Here is a 20,414-nt window from a genome sequence, read left to right on the forward strand (position 1 = left end):
TAAATAAAAAAAGAGCAAAAAAATTAATATCCGGTGATTATCCGTTTTACGTAAAGAAAATTTTATAATATCTATGTATTGTTTATATATTGAAAATTATTTAAAGGGACCCAAGTAAGTGATGAGCAATTTAGAGATATAATTTTTTAAAGAAACTAAAAAAGAGGTTCATGGACAAGTTGACTTAGTTAGTCATTGATTAGTCATCGAAACATATTACAAAGATCGTATAAGAAATGTATAGTTTTTATTTACATTTACCTTCCATTTTAAATAAATTCAGCTGTATAAGCAATATTATGCTAAACAGTTGTAGACTCACAAAAAGTGAGATCACATGCGCGATTTATCGAAGAGAAGCAAAACGTATATATATTTATCATGAAATAGGTTCGTAAATACACTCGTAATTAACGAGTATTTTTATATAACACCTTCCTTCGTGATATAATCTTTATTATATATATATTTTTTTGTTTTTATTTTATTTTGGCGTGACAAATTTACAATAGAATAATATTATAGCTTTGGTAGATGAGTATATGTAATATAAATGTCGTCAGTCCGTTCTACAACTAATAAAATCATTTATGTTTTAATAAATCTATTAAAGCATTTGGAAATTTCTTTTATAATGAGTAACATTATCAGTTGTAGCAATAAGGAGCATTGATAAAATTAATGCAACCTCTTATATTTTTTTGTTTAGCCACATTAATAGAATATTCTTTTATCTTTTTCTTTCAAATCGCTTAGCACTTTGTTTATATTACAAAAGGAAGTTATTATGTATTATAATTACTTAAAATTTACGTAGGCGTAGTCTATATAGGAAAATGTTTTATATATATATATATATATATATATATATATATATACATATATATATATATGTATATATATGTATGTATGTATATATAAATAATTTGAAATACATGATTTTTTTTAAACACATCCAATTAGTCATGGTATGCTCTTGCTTGCGTTAACAACTTGCAATGATTTGCATTTTAGAGAGGAACACGTGTATGTATACGAAATATGTATGAAGTGTACAATTTTTAAAATTTCACTCAAAAGGGTGCAACAATAGCTGCTGCTTCCCCTCTGCTCGTTGGTAGTGAAGCACATTCATGCCATTTATTTAAATGAGGATCGTAACATTCTACAGTAGAAATAGTTATCTGTGTACGGTAAAAATTGATTTCTTGTGATTGATCCCCTCCTATAACATACAGTCTACTATCAGCTGCAGCAACTGCAGGATATGAACGACCAATATTCATTGGTGCTACCATGCTCCATTTATTCTGTAATGTAATGCAATATGAAAAATGCAAGAAATTGTTAGTAATTACACGATTAAACCTATTTACCTTTTCAAAAGAATATCGTTCAACGGAATTTAAAACTTCTTGATTTTTATTGGTACCACCAACCACATAAATATAACCATCGAGAACAGTAATTCCCATTTGGGATCGCGGCGTTAACATAGGAGCTAAGTAATTCCATTCTCTAGTAACTGGATTATAACTCATTACATCTTGACGATGCCTACTGTTATGTGTACAACCACCTACTACATAGATTAGTCCTGAAAAATTTTTATTCGATTATTACAATGTATTATCAACAATGTACATCTTGGAAACAAACCTTCATACGCGACAACTCCCATACTGAAACGTGGTTCCGGAAGTTCCCCTTCAAGCGTCCAAGTATTAGTGATCGGATCATAAATTTCTATAGAACCGCCAATATCTTCTCCTACCCAACCACCAAAAGCATATAAGCTATTATCCAAGGCACAAAGTCCAAATTCACATCTAGGTTCTTCCATGCAAGCAATCGAAGTCCATACATTATCCCGAGGATCGTAACATTCGCAATTTGCAATGATGCATGATTCGAGTTCTCCGCCGACTACATATACTTTACCATCTAGAAGTGCTACACCTGGCAATATACGTCCTATGCTTATTGGTGCTACTTCGCTCCATTCACTGTAATTATGGGGGAAAAAAAAAAAAAAAAAAAATTAATAATTACAAGAATGTAAAAATAATTGGAAAATGGAAATTTAATAGATCGTATACCCAGTAAAAGTGTCATATTTTTCAATACTCTCATAAGTGCTTTCAGCAGCTCTGCCCCAACTATCTGCTGCTTGTTCCCTCTTAGAACCACCGATTACCAAAATATTTTTTTTAGCACAAAGTCTAGGCTGTGCATGAAGAGGTACAAGACATCCTTTGTTACATATTAAATCTTTTTCTATAGAGCGCAAAGCAACAATGAGACTGGCATCTTTACATTCCAATATTATTCTTTCCAGACGTGCCAACGAACAAAGTCTTAGCCGTATATGACCTAATATTTCAAATACATAGCATCTTCGTGCAGGTATATCGTGTGTAATCCAATTGTATGCAGCTTGGAAGACCTGTGAAATATATATATATATTTTTTGTTATAACAAATTCAAGTAATTATTTGAAATATTTATTTTGTAAATGAAATTATGATTACCTGAAATTCAGTGTCGATATGAATTAAATCACTGCTGAGGAAACGAACAAGATGTTCTTTGGGCAGGTCTAAAAACTCCTCTTCTTGAGAAACTTGAGGAAAATTGACTTGTATAAAACGTAAGGCAGTCTCTAATAGATCCAACCTGTTGTGTGCTTCTGCAAACCTTAATGAAAAATATTACGTTAAAGATTCAATCTATTGGGGGCTAAGAAAGTATTAAGATGCTCCATAATAATTTTACCTATAAATTCCAAGGGCATTTGAATAATGAAGTTGTTGTTCTAAATAAGTAATGCAGCCAGAAACTACTTCATCCAGTTCAAGCATATCGGCAGCAGCAAACAATTCTTGGACATTGTCTTCGGTAATATCAACATTTCCAGTATAGATAAAATCTATTAAGAGCGAAAGGATTGAAGCTGATATAGAATGAATTTCCACCAATTCTTGTTGTTCTTCGACAAGGCCACCAGTAAACATAGCATTGAAATAAGCACTGCCCGCTGCTAGAACCGATCTGTGTGCATGGATAATGCTGCCGTCGGCAACAAGGCCGACGTCAGTAAACTGATTCTTTAATCGTTGGCCATTTAAATTTCTCAAAACTTTTGGCGCATATTGTCCCACTGCATATACAGTACTAGTGGCATCTGAAGTAGGACTTACAGGTTGTGTAGCAAATCCCATATTATTAGAGTTGTGCCCATTCTTTAGTGGCGGTACTGCACCATCCGCCATGAAACCATCAAGTTGAACTTTGTCCACTGTTCCTATATAATATTATACATATACACAGACAATACATGCATCGGAAAAAGCTGTCAGAATATATATTAAACAATAATTAACGAAGTACTCACGACATATACGAGAGAGCACCTTATAGACGCTATGAAACGACTTAGCGTTATTTTTCCCCTTTAAACGCATCACTACCGCCGCATTTTCACTTCAATTAAATGATCGGTTAACGCCAACTCTCATATACTTATGACATCTACCTTTATCTCGAAAATCAGTATTGAGAAAGATGGCATACATTAGATAACCTACTAAAAATGTAAAACTATCTTTGAAATCATGACAAATCTAACTTTCTCATATTCGTTTCTCTCTTCTAGTCTTACTCGTCATGCCTCTTTTTCACAAATCACACTGAGCCATAATAATAGTAGAACGCAAAAGCACAGTTGGCAAAAATAATTGTAAATATCGTCTCGCACCACACCTATTATGAAAAATCGCGAATCTTCGTTCACTCTCACTCCTATAAGATCGCAATATTCGTAATTATCTTTCTCTCAGCATACATTTTATTGTGTCAGATAATAAGAATTTGATTTTTTCTTTCACTCTATTCTTATTCACTATCAATGTTCTTACTCTTGTCATTCGATTTTGCTAATTCGATTACAATATAATTATAGGTTCATCGGCTTTCTAGGAGTACCAACCACGAAACGGGTCATTGTGTGTATTATAAATTGTTATATGTATCTACCACTACACATTTAATTAAGTAGTTAAGAGAGAGGGCGTTTAAAGCGGCCCGACAAGAGAGACCTCTAGGCGAAAATTATAAATACAAAGAGACTTTAAAAAAATCACTAACTACGCAAATATTGAATCATATCAAAAATATGTACTATGTAAGGAAGTGAAACTATGTATATACACACACACACACACACGAACGATTCGTTATTCGAAGTAATTCAACAAAGGCATAACTATGATATTCACATATTTGTTTTCTTTTGTATATTACGAATAAACAGTTATTATAATTTGGAAGAAAACAAAATATTATGTTTTTATCTGTTGGTGAGCAGGTAGTTTTGAAACATCAGTACGCATTTCGATAATCGTTGAGACGAATTTAAAACGAATAAATTAAATTTCATATAAAAAATATATTATCGATCTAATATAAATTGTAGAAAATCATAATAATATTTAATAATATAAGTTTAATGTAAGATTGAAAATAAGTTGCGTCTTTTAATTTCTACGCGGTTAGTTGTTAGTTGTTGTTTTGCGCGTTAGAAGGCGCTACCGTCGAGTCCTTTTTAAATCTAACGTCACACCTATATAGTTCATTAGTAGCGTTTCGTAAATCATCATGGCGTATAATTCAAAACTTGTTCTTTGTAAGAATATACACAAGTTGAGAAATGTCTATTAGTATAATATATATAAATATAGAATTTTTAGTACATTAGTTAGAAACAATTTCAACATATTTCAATATTTCGAATATTCCTGAAAACTATTGCAGATAGCATAGAATGTAAGATCCCATAGATGGACTATCCATTCTCAATAGTAAGAAATAATTTTTAATTGAATAATCCAAATTAAATAACAAAGTAATACGTACTGCTCGTTCAAAATTAAAAATATTTATATATCATAACTTAATTATAATTAAAAAAACAAAAAAACAAAAAAAAAAAAAACAAAAAACAAAAAAAAAAGCAACGCACATGTAAGTTTAGATTGTTATCAGCTGTAGCCTACTTTTCAAATCGATTTATATATTAAAAAGTGTTTGTTATCTTTGAATCGCGATAAGAAATCGATATCTTTGTTCGTTTGAAGGTTGTTCGTATTAAATCGAAACAAAGGCCCTTTATAGAGAAAACATTCGTAGATATAAATATAACGCGATAGAGAGTACGACTACGAGTACGATTATTAGTGGAATATTAGTAATATTTTTTCTTTTTCCTTTTATTTATTCTACCTTTCTTGGAGTCGCTCTTTTTCCTCCCTCTCTTACTATCTGTGTATGCCACTCTCTCGTGAAAGTTAACATAGCCGTGTGGAACGCGGGGGCTTTCGTGAATCGTCCTATACGCCTTCTTGGTAGATCCGTAATACCACCATCGCCAGTCGGTCGCTTAGCGATTACCTCTGACTTCGACTTTCACTTTGAGAGCTACCAAGTATCTCTGTCTCTGTTTTTCTCTCTATCTATCCATCTCCTTTTTTCTCTCTCTTTCTCTCTCTATCCATCTATCTTTTATTTCCTCTCCTGGTACATCTTTCTCTTTCATTCTTCCTTCGTTCGCCAATGCGATCGAACTTTATAGTGATTGTTCTGTTAAATGTTTAAAAGGCAGATAGTGTTGAGGGATGTGAAAAGAAAAATGCGATTTTTTTTGAGTGTTAGTATCTCTATGAAATACGTGTGATTTGATATAAAAATTAATAAGTGAGAAGAAAAAAAATATAACGAAGTATGTTTTGAATAAATGTGGATATTCACGCATCGATCACTCCACACACACACACACGCGCGCACACACATCATCAAGAATTTGAAGATTGAAGATTCATTTGAAAAAGGTGAGAGCTTTTCTAATTATAATGCATTTAACGTTTTAACCGCTTGTGACATATGTATATATATATATCTGTGTATATATCTTTCGTATCACCGTTATAAAATGTCTCTTAATTATCATTGTTAGAACACCTTCGTTGGCGTGAAGAATGATATGCGGAAATATTGATATATTAAGAATATTAAAGATAATAAGAAATATTTCGAATAGATAGTTTCTCTATCTTTCTCTCCCTCTCTCTCTCTCTCTCTCTATCTCTCTCCCTCTCTCTCTATTTCTATTTCGTAACTTTATTCGAAGTCGATGACTATAGTGATCGTCGAGATTTTTACCTTATGACCGTCGTCGTGATATTGGTGTCTCAACAACTCGCTGTGTTTCTTACCTTTCTCCCCCTCCCATTTCTCTTTTCTTTCCTTTATTTATTTATTTTTTTTTTTTTTGAAGTAACATCGTTTCTATCTCAAGTACGATATATCCGGCATTGATTTGAGATGAATCAGAAATCGATCGATATTGTATTCTCTTGTTATTCCAATTTTAATCATAATTTTTCGCGTTGAAATTATTATACACAATAAACACACACACACACATATATATATACATACACATACTCGATTCATTTATATTGGAATAGCGTTTCATTTCTTGCGATGAACACATCTTTCATAAAAGAAGAAAAAGTGGAAAAAGGGAAAAGAAATAAACCAGATGGAAAGGGGCAGAGAATGTGTCAGCGATATCAAAGAATTGTATCAGATATGGTGTAAATTAATCTTTGATAAATAGGTGGATTATACTTGCGTTGATCTGATAACTTTTCCTTGCACGTTGCATGACACATTGATAAAAATTTTTAAATCTATCATGTCTTGTTGTTTCTCTCGGACTGTATGTACTCATAGAAGAAAATCGATCGTAACGTTTAATTGATAGTGAGTTTCAATCGCAAGCAATGCGGTTCGTATCGGGCTATCAAACGTGAGTACTATTATTCCTGTTCTCCTTTTATTTTTCTTTTTTCATCATAAAAAAGAATATATATATATATATAAAATCTTAAAAATTAGTCATACTCACTATAGATTTAACGCGATCATCCGTAAATCCGCTTTTTCTTTTTGTCTTTTTCTTTTCTTGTTTTGGAAAGTTTATTTATCAATAATAGAAAATAAGGAAAGTGTGTTTCAATTTAATGATGTAATTATTCGACGAAACGTAATCCTGATTCATGATATATGCATGTAAAATCCCCAATTTATATTAACTCATACGTATTGTGCAATAGAATTTCATTTAGGACATACATATTTTCTTTTTATAGTAATGTAACATTCTCGATTAGTCACAATTTCTCTGAATATTTATGTTTTATAAATAAATAGAACAAAAATTCTTTTGTACGGGGCTTTCTCGAAGATTCTGGAGTGGGGAGGAGTGGGGAGAATAATAATCCAATAAGATAGTACGATCGAACTACGCTATTACCAAAATATAACGGAACTTACCTGTGTCAATGGCGAGGTCGACGTACGACTTCTTCTTTTACCGAAATCTTTAGCTCACTTACAACGTATTAATCGAAAATAAATCGTATATATCCCTTCTAAAAAATTCAATATAAGTCAAATTAATCCTTATTATCTTTTGTTTATCAATCTTCTACGTAATATCAGTTATCAATATAATGTCTCGTAATAAATCCGATGGAAAAAGAAAAAATTCATTTACGTATATTTCTATGAAAATCGATAAAACATTTTTCAATTCGTAATCTTTCATATCTAAACTCTTATCATATCAACATTCTCGAAGCTTAAATTTACAATGGCGATAAGAATTAAAAATTATTTCTAATAAATATATAAAGTTAAGAAATGATGCGAAAGAAAAAAGGAAGAAAGGAAAAAGATTATTATTCGTTGATATTTATATTAATTATAGGTTATTAAAGGAAAAGTTTGAATTTATTTGAAACGGAATGTGAATAGAAAGAACGTATTTGATCGTAACAGATGTTAGGAAATAGAGTGAAACTACGATATAAGTATGTTAATTCGGTGAAAGAAAAAAGGAAATATTTTATGCACGAATATCGTAAACAAGTATCCGAAAAGTAAGAGGTGGAAGAGTATCAGGTACTGCATACTATTCTTAGAAGAAATACATCTAAAAAAAATTGGCAAAAGGAAAAGAATGTTGGAGAACGACTAGCAAGAAAGGGAGACTGGTGTATGTGTTTATTTCTGTGTGTATATATATATGTGTGTGTGTGTGTGTAGTCGAGGGTCGTACAAGCCAATACTGCAACGTATCTTGAGGGCGGTAACCTACACTGCCAGTTGTCTTGTGGATGGCCTTGCTACATTATCTGCCGCGTGTTTCGTTTCCTTTCACTTTTAACAGTCAGGAACCAGAAACCTTCTCGGATCTCCTTGAACAAGGATACAAGGATTGGAGAGAAAAGACAGTAGACATTCTATTATTTCAGAAATCATGTATTCTATCTTTCTCTTACAATACAATTGTAATTATCAATATTAGGAGTAATTAACATAGGGAAAGTTGACACTGACAGTGAGATAGATCGTTCTATACGAGAAAGAGGGAATACGTTGAAAGACAAATATTAAAAGACGTAGATATAAATATATATGCAAGTATTTACGTTTCTATACGCGACATAGAAAAATAGAGAGCGATATTAATATGATGCATTATTAAATAAAAAAAAAAAAAGAAAAGAAAAACAAGCGTATAGCTGCAACGGATTAACTTACAACATCGTTTACTTACTTACTTCTTATGGGTAAGGAGAGAAAGCTGATAGACAACAAATCCGTTACGTGGCACGTCACTGAAATATCTAGAGCGAAAAAGGTTCCGCATCGGTCATTCCTTGTCTCTGTTTATTTCGATAGGGTTTATTGAGTATGACGATATATCAATTTTTGTAAATAAAACTTTTATTTATATTTTATAAGCAATTTCTGTCTCTTTCGTTCCACGCGTATACTTTTTTATATTAGAAATAAAATATGTTATTATAAAATGTATTTTCTTAATTGATTAAATTGATAGTTCGAAGGGTCAAGTTCTTTTTTTGTATGAAGAATCATAATGAAATTTTGAAATTTAATTTTTACAGAATGTCAAAGGTTCCAAAACATAATGGTAGCATACATGGCGGCGGGATCACTGGACCAGATGATTTTTCCGATGGAGAGAGTACGCCTGTTATTCAAGATTACATCGATAGGTAGTCAATTTCGTAATTTCGTTCTCCTCTTTCTCGACTGAATTAAACCAAACATCCTGTTTCCTCCTGCGAGTATTCATTCATTAATTCATATGTATGTATATACATTATTTGTTATTTTCTCATAACAGAAGACCCGTCGAGGAAACAAAAGAATGGGACGTGTTCAGAGACCCACCACCGAAAATCGATTCGGGTTCAATGGCGAATCAAAAATGTCTTGAAAGAACCGTACAATTAACAAAATTTTTTGTCTATTTAATCGTTTTTGTAATAGTATTAGTTAGCGGTGTAGTATCCAAAGGAACGATCTTTTTCATGACATCCCAATTGAGATCAGATCATAGAGTCCCTTATTGCAATAAAGATTTAGGTAATATTTTTGATATATTTGAAAAATATTTGATCTATGCAATTTATCGTGTTAATTCTAACATAAGACGAATATTGTAGGTCGAGATAAGCATTATGTAGCTACATTACCAGAAGAAGAAAGAATTGCATGGATATGGTGCATTATAATCGCTTTTGCCGTACCAGAATTCGGTGCACTGATACGTAGTATACGTATATGTATTTTTAAGTCATGGAAAAAGCCACCATACTCTCATTTTCTCCTCGTCTTCCTCATGGAAACGTTTCATGTCGTAGGACTTGCGCTTATGTTTTTCTTAGTACTGCCAGATATCGATGTCGTAAAAGGAGTAATGTTAACTAATTGCGTCTGTTTTGTACCCGGATTATTAGGTAGGCATGACTCAAAATTGTCTGCTAACGATCGAGAGACAATATGTTTTTCTTCAATACGAATAATGAGTTTATCTTGTAAAATTATTTTTAAAAATGATTTTATATTTCAATATATTATATTTTAGGACTTTTATCGCGAAACAAAAACAAAGACGAATCGAAAAGGTTTATTCTCGTACTAGTTGACCTTGCCGCATTAACTGCTCAAGCAACGAGTTTCGTCCTTTGGCCTCTGCTAGACACATCAAGACCTTCTTTATGGATTATCCCACCTTCCTTGATACTCGTATCATGTGGTTGGTGGGAGAATTATGTTTCCATGCAAAGCAGTATCGGTAAATTGATGTTTATTATTAATTAATGAATCTTGAAGAAATATTGTACGATATATAATTTTGGAAAAATTAATGTATTAACTTTTTACATTTTCATTCTTTTCTGCTCTCTCATATAGGCTTTGTCAGTATGCTGGGCCGAGTAAAGAGAGAATTGAGACTGACTAGATATTTTACATACATGTTCGTTTCATTCTGGAAGATCATAGCATTTTTCATTAGTGTTTTAACGATATTATATATGAGAGGCGAAAATATTGGTCACTTATTTACAATGTTTCCTACTGCTTTTGGACAGCACAAAATTATTGTTCACACGGTTGTACAAAGTAATGGTACATTTTCGGATCTAAAAGACGTTTTATTAAACAGTGACACTGACATTGATGCCGACTTCAGTACACCAATTTATGTCTTATTGTTACAAATATTTAGTGCATATTTCGCTTATATTTTTGGTAAGCAAATGGAAATTATATTTTACATTGTCTACAAAATGTAGAAATCGTTGTTAATTTTTGAGGAATATCGTGTTTTTAGGCAAGTTCGCGTGTAAAATTCTGATACAAGGATTCAGTTATGCATTCCCTGTAAATCTTACAATACCAGTAACTATTTCCTTGCTAATCGCTGCCTGTGGTCTACGTAATAGCAATCCTTGCTTTTTCCATGATATTATACCAGATTACCTTTTTTATGAATCACCGCCATTATATTTTTTAAATGATTACATAACCCAACAATATGGCTGGGTTTGGTTACTTTGGTTGCTATCACAAACTTGGATAACTTTACATATTTGGACACCAAAATGTGAACGTTTAGCAGCCACTGAAAAATTATTCGTTGTACCTATGTATGATTCATTGCTGATCGATCAGTCAATGGGATTAAATAGAAAGAGAGATGATCAACCGGAAGTTAAAGTGGAGGTCAGTATTCAGTTATAAGAAATATAAAAACTAGAGAGAATTGTACTTGATTTTATATAAAAAAAGAAAAAAAAAACAGAAAAAAATGCTAGAGCCATAGCAACGTTATTTTATCATTTAGGATTTAGCAGAGATAGAAAAAGAAAAAGGTGATGGAGATTATGAGACTATATACGAGCAAACAGATGGCTCGACCACTCCAGCTTCTATGGTAAAAAGTAGCGACCATGTGACCAGAATATACGCGTGTGCTACCATGTGGCATGAAAACAAGGAAGAAATGATGGAATTTTTGAAAAGTATTTTGCGACTGGACGAGGATCAATCAGCTAGGCGGGTTGCACAAAAATATCTTAAAGTCGTTGATCCGGATTATTATGAGTTCGAAAGTAAGTTAAATAATTCAATCGTAACGTATGTATGCATATAATACATGCGTTCTTTGCAATTAACTTAAATATATTTTTTAGCTCATATCTTCTTCGACGACGCTTTCGAATTATCCGACCATGACGAAAACGAATCACAAGTGAATCGATTTGTGAAACTGCTCGTTTCAACGTTAGACGAAGCAGCAACTGACGTTCATAGAACAAGAACGCATGTTAAAGATCCAAAAAAATATCCAACTCCTTATGGCGGACGATTGGTATGGACTCTCCCTGGTAAAACTAAAATGATCGCTCATTTGAAAGATAAGAGTAAAATTCGGCATAGAAAAAGATGGAGCCAGGTAAGTTCGTTCAGTATTTTCGAATAATTTTTTTTTCACGGAGATAATGTATGAAATAGAATTGAAAAATGAATGATATTTTTGATTAGGTCATGTATATGTATTACTTATTGGGACATCGATTAATGGAATTACCCATTAGCGTGGATCGCAAAGAAGTTATTGCTGAGAATACGTATTTATTGACACTAGACGGTGATATTGATTTTCAACCAGCTGCTGTAAAACTTCTTGTAGATTTGATGAAAAAGAATAAGAATCTTGGTGCGGCGTGTGGTCGTATTCATCCAGTTGGTTCAGGTATATTCTACTTTTTAATACACGTCTCTATTCATAAAAAAAATTACAAAGTCCAAATAATATTGGAAATCCAAATAATATTGATTTGTAGGTCCTATGGTTTGGTATCAAATGTTTGAATATGCGATTGGTCATTGGCTGCAAAAAGCAACGGAACACATGATCGGTTGTGTACTTTGTAGTCCTGGTTGTTTCTCCTTATTTAGAGGAAAAGCTTTGATGGATGATAACGTAATGAAAAAATATACAACAAGATCCGATGAGGCAAGACATTACGTACAATACGATCAGGGAGAAGATCGTTGGCTTTGTACATTACTTTTACAACGTGGCTATAGAGTAAGTTGATTCAAAAAATATTTCTTTATCATGGATTTCATAAAAATCGGAAAAAGGAGAAGACATTAATAATATTTGATTAGGTCGAATATTCAGCGGCAAGTGATGCTTACACTCATGCACCAGAAGGATTTAATGAATTTTACAATCAACGTCGTCGATGGGTACCTTCTACTATAGCTAATATTATGGATCTATTGATGGATGCCAAACGGACTATTAAAATCAATGATAATATTTCCCTCCCATATATATCTTATCAGATTCTCCTAATGGGTATATTTTAATATAATTAACAAAATAAAGTAAAAGAAAGACGATTTTTACTACTCTTCAAAATCTCTCATTTGTTGATAATATTACAGGTGGTACTATACTTGGGCCAGGTACTATCTTCCTTATGTTAGTCGGTGCATTTGTAGCTGCTTTTAAAATTGACAATTGGACAAGTTTTTATTACAATATTATACCAATTCTGTTGTTCATGATCATTTGTTTTACGTGCAAGGCTAACATACAGGTAAGCGTGACGTTTTTTTTTTTTTTATCCAAATTTCTTGTTTTTGCATTTTCGCTAAATTAAAATTTCGCATAAGCATAATTCGTTACGTCGTATGTATGTTGTTTTGTCGGAGTATAATTTTCTATAATATGTTTGGATAAAAAATAACTTGATATAAAAGAAAGATAATTGACAATTTTTGTTTGTAATTTATATTATAATAGTCGTGATTGTTTTGTCCACGTCCAAGTGTTTTATAATTTTCAGCTTCTATGTGCACAAATATTATCTACGGCTTATGCTATGATCATGATGGCCGTAATCGTAGGTACGGCTCTTCAGCTCGGAGAGGACGGGATAGGATCACCCTCAGCGATATTTTTAATATCATTATCGGGATCATTTTTCATAGCAGCCTGTCTACATCCTCAAGAATTTTTGTGTATCATTCCTGGCATTATATATCTTTTATCTATTCCTTCTATGTATCTTCTTCTTATATTGTACTCGATTATAAATCTTAATGTTGTCTCCTGGGGTACTCGAGAAGTTCAAGTAAAAAAGACAAAAAAGGTTTGTCTATTGCGATAACTCTTCATTGTTCTTAAGTGCATGCCATAATATCATAACACACCATTAAAAAACGATCATTACACCATCATTAATGATTATCACTTGTAACGCGAGCAAACCTGTATAATAAGCTTTTTATCATAATCATATTAAAAAATATTCACCAATGAATTCATATACAATCTCTCCTATAGGATCATGATCAGTGTGATACATCCAATCATACGTATGTGTATATATATATATATACATGTGGTGGAGGCGTGTATTTACATAAATGATGGTGAAGGTAATAATTATTGGCTGAATGTGTTATTACTAAATTATGTCAGTGTGTAATGCTAGCTGCACGCAAAAAAAAAATCAACTTTACGTTCATTAGAATGTAAAGGATTAATTTGAAATAAACGTCTAACTTATGAGAGGGATGCGACAGGTTATCATGGCTGGAATTCTCAGCACCTTCTATGGTTTGGTGATGGTTGCCGTTGTAATCGGTATCGCGATAAGTATCGTAGAAGACAGTTTGTTTTCACCCTCCGCCATGTTTCTATTGCTGGTGGTGACGCAAATGCTGATAGCAGCCATTCTTCACCCAAGAGAAATAAACTGTTTACTATATGGAATAATATATTACATAAGCGTACCATCGATGTACGTTCTACTAATTATGTATTCGCTGTTCAATCTCAATGACATTACCTGGGGCACAAGAGAAGTAAAAGCGAAGAAAACGAGGGCGGTAATTATCTGAAAAAACTAACAAATTAATCACTTAGAAGGGAACAATAACGCTTGATCGTCATACCATCACGTAGAATTAAATAATCATATTCAAAAATGCTCTACATTCTAACATAAAGAATTACATAAAAAAATGTGTATGCATCACAACTCTTTATATATATATATATATTATATCATATATTCGCTATAGGAATTGGAACAAGAGAAAAAAGAAGCGGAAGAAGCTAAGCGCAAAGCGAAACAAAAATCTTTATTAGGTTTTCTCCAAAATGGTGCTGGGACAAATGGCGATGATCAAGGTTCGATAGAAATTTCTTTGGCTAGTCTATTCAGGTGTATGTTTTGTACGCATGGAAAACCATCGGATGAAAAACAACAGCTTGTTGCTATCGCCGAATCATTAGAACAACTTGGCAAAAGATTGGAAACGATTGAAAGGTGTGTATATAGAAAGATCGTTCTTCAAATAGCAATTATAAAATAGCCTATAAAAATTTGAGGAAGCCCATTTTATTCGATGACTCTTCAATAGGGCCGTTGACCCACACGCGCATGTTTCTGGAAAAAGACGAGCATACTCCACAGGTGCTCGTACAAACGATGCGTTGGGTGCCATAGGTGAAGATCCAGCCGAAGACGAAGAATGTCGCAGTGAAACAGAAACCGTAACTAGCCAAAATTCGGGAGAAAATCGTGACGGTAGTAACTTCCTTACAAGACCTTATTGGTTGAGCGACGAAGGATTGAAAAAAGGCGAAGTGGAAATCTTGTCGCTCCAAGAGGAACAATTTTGGAAGGATTTGCTTGAAAAATATCTATATCCTATAGACGAAGACAAAGCGGAGAAGGTAATATACGAGAAAAAATTACTTCTCACGATTTTAATTCTGATGTAAAAGTATTCGAAAAGATTTTGTTTTTTTTTTGTTTTTTTTTTTTTCATCGCGTTTGATAATATAAATGATATTTTAATATGAAACTTTTACCGTGTCCACTGGAAGATTGGTGCATCCGTATTAGAATAGAAAAAGATGCTTAAATTTTAATGAATTTTATACTACTTGCGTCAGGCACGAATCGCCAAAGATCTAAAGGACCTACGCGACCAGAGTGTCTTTGCTTTCTTTATGATGAATGCCCTCTTCGTCCTCATCGTCTTTTTGCTACAATTAAACAAAGACTTGTTACACGTGAAGTGGCCATTTGGTATCAAGATGAACATCACCTATGATGAATATTTGCAAGAGGTAAAGTCAGCTCCGTCGGGGTGCCATGAATCCTATGCTTTGATGATTTCCTTGTGAAACAGACAAATAACATGGATCATTGGGTCTCACTCGACGGAGCTTTTTTTCTACTTTTCTAACGTGTTTCGTTTTTTTATCATCCCCCGTAGGCCCGAATCGCTGGAGATCTCATTGAATTGCGCAACAAGAGTGTCTTCGCATTTTTAATGTTCAATGCCTTGTTCGTACTGATCGTATTCTTGCTACAGCTGAACAAAGATCAATTACATATCGTGTGGCCGCTCGGCGTCAAGACAAACATCACCTACGTTGAAGAAACGTCGGAGGTATCGGGTATTCCCGAAAATGGCAAAAGGAGATGCAGTTTCTCGTTGATGGAACTTCGTTGTGCTCTCGGTCCTTCTTTCTTTTCTTTCTTTTATCGTCAAATAATCGTTTGCGAGCAAAAAATACTCATTTTATAATCAACGACTAAGAGAGTACATTGAATTGAACCATCGTTACGTAGTAGCTGCATTTGTTCACTTTACGAATATGTGTTTGTCAATAACATTATTCGTATAATGGCACGTGTGAAAGGTTTTAATGTTAAACGCCTTGCACAGGTTCTCCTGGTTGGATCGGATTGTGGGGGTGCAGAAAAACTTCTAGTCCACTGACAGAAACATTTAGTGACTAAGCGATAACATTTTCATCCTATGTTTACGATACTTATCCATTCCATCCTCTCATTCGATCTGTTTTTTCTTTTTCCAGCTATTCAAGGAAAATTATTTCCTTGAACGTATACTTATTCAATCGTTTAAAATAACAATCATTTTACAGGAATTCAGCATCTGACTGCTCTCTCTCTCTCTCTCTCTCTTTCTCTTTCTTTCTTATTGTTTCGCATTTTTTTTTTTTTTTGATAAATTTTATTTTATATATCTACGGAATGAAAGTTTGTTCATAAGGTTGTAACAAGTACATTTTGAACTTGGATGCATAGAAATATTATATTCCTTGACTACTTTCACGTTTCGTAGATACGTACGCGAAAATAAATCGTACTCGCTAATTAAGAAACGAGATTAATATGATCGTTTTGTTTCTTTTTATAGTGACATTATAATTTATATGCATATACTTCATACATATACTCAGATTTTACTTTTGATATTTATTTATCCTTAGTTCTTTCCATTTTTATCCTAAGCCTGTTAAACAAATCAATGTTTTTCCATGCATTCCTCTCTATGTTTTGGGCTAGGTTTAACTGATCCTTCACTGCAAGAGGTGTAGTCGAATTTAAGCACCACTAATGCATCATGTGGTATATATATATATATGCTTTTTATGTTTATTTACATATATAAGTATATGTGTATTTATGTATATAAATATTTTAGACATAGTCACATCGCTTCTATCACGACGGTAAATTTACGATCTTTCTTATACCGTTGCACAAATTTTAATGATTACATCCACATTCGTGAAATATATTTTGTGAAGAAACGATGGAACTTAATCTCAAATCTAACTTCCATTTGGTAACAGAACTTACTCGCGAAGTGTATAATAACCACATTATTAACAATATTATAGATACTGTTCCAGTTTATATATAAAACATACGATGTATATAAATTATTATAGTCAACAATAAGTACATCAAATTGAAAATTTTACATTATTTTTAATTATGTTTTATATATTTTTTATAATTAACTTTACATTTCAACATTAAATTTCTTTTTATATTGTACTTAATGTTGACTATCAATGTCAATAATTCACATAAAATAAATGTGCATTATATATGGCAAAGTGATATTAACCAGAAATAAAGAAACTTTAGAGTTTAGTTTACAATAAAACGAATACTTACGCACCAACGTATGCGATGCACATGCGAGCATGAATATTTGTATTACTATTATTATTTTATACTCTATATTAATGATAGTAATAATATTTTAATATTTCAGGTGCACATTACCAAAGAATACTTGCAACTTGAGCCTATTGGTCTAGTGTTTGTGTTCTTTTTTGCATTAATTCTAGTCATTCAATTCACTGCTATGTTGTTTCATAGATTTGGTACTTTTGCTCATATCTTGGCAAGTACCACACTGGATTGGTTTTGCTGCAAAAAAGTATGTCTTTGTTTTATTATAAATTAGATAAATGAATAAATAAATAGACTCTACAATAACTTAAATATTGCTATTAAAGGATGTTACAGAGGAGACTTTATCATCTCAACAAGCAGTGGATATGGTTAGAGATTTGCAAAAATTAAATGGTATGGAGGGTGATTATGATGAAGGTAGTGGTAATGGACCTGGTCGACGAAAAACAATAAGAAATCTTGAAAAGAGTAAAAGAAAGGCACAATCGATAAATACACTTGATGTTGCATTCAAACATCGTTTCTTTAGTATGTCTGAAGGTGCAGGTGAGTGACTTATTAAAAATCAATGAAGTTGAATTATAATCAATGATTGTAACTTTTAATTTCCATCTAATAGGTTTGCCTGGAAACATGTCTACACGACATTCAGTGAAAGCTTTAAAAGCTTTAGAGGGTCGACGAAATATTGAAATGGCAATGCGAAAAAAATCACAAATGCAAACTTTAGGAGCAATTAATAAATATGGAGTGGCAGGTAATCCTCTTGGTATTCAAGGGCGACCTTCTAGAAGTAGTCAAATATCCATAAAGGATGTTTTTGAAGATCATGGACATACAAATCCTACTTACGAACCTGATGAAAGTCCTAGAAATAGTCTTCGATTACAAAATCTTAATCAACATAGTTGGCGCGAAGCCAACACCAATGTTTAATGCTACAATTTGCAAAAACAAATTCAAAATATATTCAATTTTTGTAATTAAAAAGTATAATCAACCGAACAATAGCATAAAAATAGTAATTAAATATAGATTGCTGTTTTTATTTTTTTGCTCTATGCCAGTATATTTGAGGAGTCATATTTTTTGTATTTATTTGTTATAATATTTATTCAATGATTAGCGACAAGATATAGTTCAAGCAAACTTCAGTGTATAGAACACTGTCAAAATTATAATAAAATTTGTTTAATATTGAACTTATTCAATTTTCTTCCTTATAGTATTAAAAATGATTTTGCATTTTAAAATTTAATATATGTATATTCATAAGATAATGAATAGAAAAAGATATCTACATCCATATATTTTACTGAATAATATACTCATATAAAAGCAATTTTTAAAAAATTGATTGTAATAAAATAATAATATTTATATGCCCTACTATTCATTTTACATGTGATAAAATTAGCATTTAAATTATATATATTACACGTGCATGCACGCGTACAATTATATATATGTTTATACATTTTTAAGCATGACAATATTTCATATGGAAAATAAATTTAAAAAATTGATATTTCTATGAAAAAATAATTTATATCTATACTTTCCTATATATTCCTGAATTGAATTAATTCTTATATGAAATTAAATCATAATAAACAATTTAGATATATTTTTAATATATATTGAATCTTATTATTATATTTTTTTAAGTGCTTCTGTCATTAAAACAACATAAGCCATTGTTAAATAATTATTAATTGCATCATTTATGGTCCATTCTTGATAAAATCCTTCACTTGGAAATAAAATAGTTGTTACTGCATAGAAGAGATTTGCTAATAAACCATAATTATTATCGTTTAACAACCTAAAATAATGTGAATGTTCTTTATATACTAAATATTAAATCTTTTTTGTAAATTATATATTAACTTACATAACAAAAGCAGTAGTCAATAGTTCAAGGAATACAAATAATTCAGATACTGCATTAAATATACTTCTTTTATATGACAATGAAATGTTTGAATTTTCATTCTATTGAAATTAGAATTTCAGTAACTATTTTAAAGAAGTTTTTATCTTCATTAGAAAGTTTGAAGTAAAAAAATATAATTTCTTTTAGAATGTACCTGATTTTCCAATATCCAATACTTCAAATGTAGCATATTGCACAAAAAAAAACTAATAGCTGTATTACATGCAAGAAGATAATCTCCATGATGAAAAAAAAGGGAACACATTAAAGAACTTTTACTAATGTTTTTAAGAAATTCATCGAAAATATTAATTTTCTTTTTATTTTCCATTTCTTCCGTCTCTATCAATGTTAAATTTAGAGCTAAAAATGATATGTTCATTATAACAAAGAAAAGAAACGTTTTCGAATTTTATTGATATGTACATATGAATACTTACTGTAAGATTTGAAAAATAATTTATATATTAAACTATATAAAGGTCGAATTCCTAACGTTGTGAATCCAATAAAAGCAAATATAAAAGGTGTCGTAAGCGTCGAATATTCATTATAGGAATACTTGTACAATACATATATGGAAGAACCACAAGTTAAAAGAAGACAAGTACATGATAATGTTGCTTCTAAAAACATAACAATATCTCAAATTTTTTTTTTACAAATTCTATCTTTTTCAACAAGCACATCTAATCACTTGAAGTTTAAATTTCAAAAAGATGTTTATTTTCAAACGCTATCTCGCGTGAAAAAATTATTTACGAATAATATGAATCACTGTTTTCGATAGGGTAATGGAAATGTAATTTTCTTGTAAAAATTTTTTTTTTATCATATACATATTAGTAAACCCATAAATAAACTATTCTGAATATGTTTAACACAGAACTTATGTTCAATGTGTAAAACAAAGTCTAATATTTACCGTTATCAGTAAAGTCACCCAATCATTATTTGCGACTGTTTCATTGTTACCAAA

At 31.6% G+C, this 20,414-nt stretch overlaps 3 protein-coding genes and 1 long non-coding RNA gene across 10 annotated transcripts; 1 reads left to right on the forward strand and 3 right to left on the reverse strand.

The window, feature by feature from the left end:
* Positions 1-228: 228 nt before the first annotated feature.
* LOC122631999 (actin-binding protein IPP) lies at positions 229-4,023 on the reverse strand. Of its 2 annotated transcripts, XM_043818330.1 has the most exons (8): positions 3,663-4,023; positions 3,396-3,587; positions 2,777-3,305; positions 2,533-2,698; positions 2,100-2,446; positions 1,660-2,006; positions 1,377-1,597; positions 229-1,310 (listed from the first exon to the last, which is right to left on the reverse strand). In XM_043818330.1, exons 2-8 carry the CDS (start codon positions 3,463-3,465, stop codon positions 1,074-1,076), a joined length of 1,917 nt encoding a protein of 638 aa, XP_043674265.1. In that variant the 5' UTR covers positions 3,466-3,587; positions 3,663-4,023; the 3' UTR covers positions 229-1,073. The 2 variants fall into 2 exon arrangements, with proteins under 2 accessions (XP_043674265.1, XP_043674255.1); XM_043818320.1 differs by having other exon boundaries at positions 3,396-4,023.
* A 1,001-nt stretch (positions 4,024-5,024) lies between these two features.
* On the forward strand, positions 5,025-18,701 carry LOC122631942 (chitin synthase chs-2). Of its 5 annotated transcripts, none has more exons than XM_043818222.1 (20): positions 5,025-5,886; positions 9,037-9,147; positions 9,279-9,520; positions 9,601-9,894; positions 10,023-10,232; positions 10,352-10,690; positions 10,773-11,164; positions 11,286-11,553; positions 11,635-11,897; positions 11,987-12,197; positions 12,289-12,536; positions 12,620-12,812; positions 12,902-13,056; positions 14,048-14,353; positions 14,549-14,796; positions 14,891-15,206; positions 15,429-15,605; positions 17,576-17,743; positions 17,823-18,045; positions 18,119-18,701. In XM_043818222.1, the coding sequence occupies exons 2-20, from the start codon at positions 9,038-9,040 to the stop codon at positions 18,433-18,435; spliced, it is 4,680 nt and encodes a 1,559-aa protein (XP_043674157.1). In that variant the 5' UTR covers positions 5,025-5,886; position 9,037; the 3' UTR covers positions 18,436-18,701. The 5 variants fall into 5 exon arrangements, with proteins under 5 accessions (XP_043674157.1, XP_043674148.1, XP_043674167.1 ...); XM_043818213.1 differs by lacking the exons at positions 5,025-5,886; positions 14,048-14,353; positions 15,429-15,605 and adding exons at positions 6,554-6,869; positions 13,306-13,611; positions 15,755-15,931; XM_043818232.1 differs by lacking the exons at positions 5,025-5,886; positions 15,429-15,605 and adding exons at positions 6,566-6,869; positions 15,755-15,931.
* On the reverse strand, positions 16,497-17,604 carry LOC122632068. Its single transcript, XR_006327808.1, has 2 exons — positions 17,476-17,604; positions 16,497-16,871 (listed from the first exon to the last, which is right to left on the reverse strand). It is a non-coding gene; the product is annotated as an uncharacterized LOC122632068 (long non-coding RNA).
* Positions 18,702-18,881: 180 nt separating the features above from the next.
* LOC122632043 lies at positions 18,882-20,388 on the reverse strand. 2 transcript variants are annotated; one of them, XM_043818442.1, is made up of 4 exons: positions 19,876-20,388; positions 19,590-19,798; positions 19,394-19,494; positions 18,882-19,324 (listed from the first exon to the last, which is right to left on the reverse strand). In XM_043818442.1, exons 1-4 carry the CDS (start codon positions 20,069-20,071, stop codon positions 19,153-19,155), a joined length of 678 nt encoding a protein of 225 aa, XP_043674377.1. In that variant the 5' UTR covers positions 20,072-20,388; the 3' UTR covers positions 18,882-19,152. The 2 variants fall into 2 exon arrangements, with proteins under 2 accessions (XP_043674377.1, XP_043674385.1); XM_043818450.1 differs by having other exon boundaries at positions 19,134-19,292.
* Between the last annotated feature and the right edge of the window lie 26 nt (positions 20,389-20,414).

This window comes from Vespula pensylvanica, chromosome 1 (genome assembly GCF_014466175.1).
Source record: "Vespula pensylvanica isolate Volc-1 chromosome 1, ASM1446617v1, whole genome shotgun sequence".
NCBI classification, from domain to species: Eukaryota; Metazoa; Arthropoda; class Insecta; order Hymenoptera; family Vespidae; genus Vespula; species Vespula pensylvanica.

What these genes read in the sequence shown, in the direction of transcription:
- LOC122631999 (XM_043818330.1), bottom strand. Translation starts at nt 3,465, where the DNA reads ATGCGTTTAAAGGGGAAAAATAACGCTAAGTCGTTTCATAGCGTCTAT. An exon ending in AATGCCCTTGGAATTTATAG is followed by an intron (nt 2,699 to 2,776) that starts GTAAAATTATTA and finishes TTTTTCATTAAG; the next exon opens with GTTTGCAGAAGCACACAACA. An exon ending in AAATATGACACTTTTACTGG is followed by an intron (nt 2,007 to 2,099) that starts GTATACGATCTA and finishes CCATAATTACAG; the next exon opens with TGAATGGAGCGAAGTAGCAC.
- LOC122631942 (XM_043818213.1), top strand. Translation starts at nt 6,844, where the DNA reads ATGCGGTTCGTATCGGGCTATCAAAC. An exon ending in TTATTGCAATAAAGATTTAG is followed by an intron (nt 9,521 to 9,600) that starts GTAATATTTTTG and finishes CGAATATTGTAG; the next exon opens with GTCGAGATAAGCATTATGTA. An exon ending in AAGTAAAAAAGACAAAAAAG is followed by an intron (nt 13,612 to 14,548) that starts GTTTGTCTATTG and finishes TATTCGCTATAG; the next exon opens with GAATTGGAACAAGAGAAAAA.
- LOC122632043 (XM_043818442.1), bottom strand. Translation starts at nt 20,071, where the DNA reads ATGTTTTTAGAAGCAACATTATCATGTACTTGTCTTCTTTTAACTTGT. An exon ending in ATTATTTTTCAAATCTTACA is followed by an intron (nt 19,799 to 19,875) that starts GTAAGTATTCAT and finishes TATCATTTTTAG; the next exon opens with CTCTAAATTTAACATTGATA. An exon ending in TTGACTACTGCTTTTGTTAT is followed by an intron (nt 19,325 to 19,393) that starts GTAAGTTAATAT and finishes ACATTATTTTAG; the next exon opens with GTTGTTAAACGATAATAATT.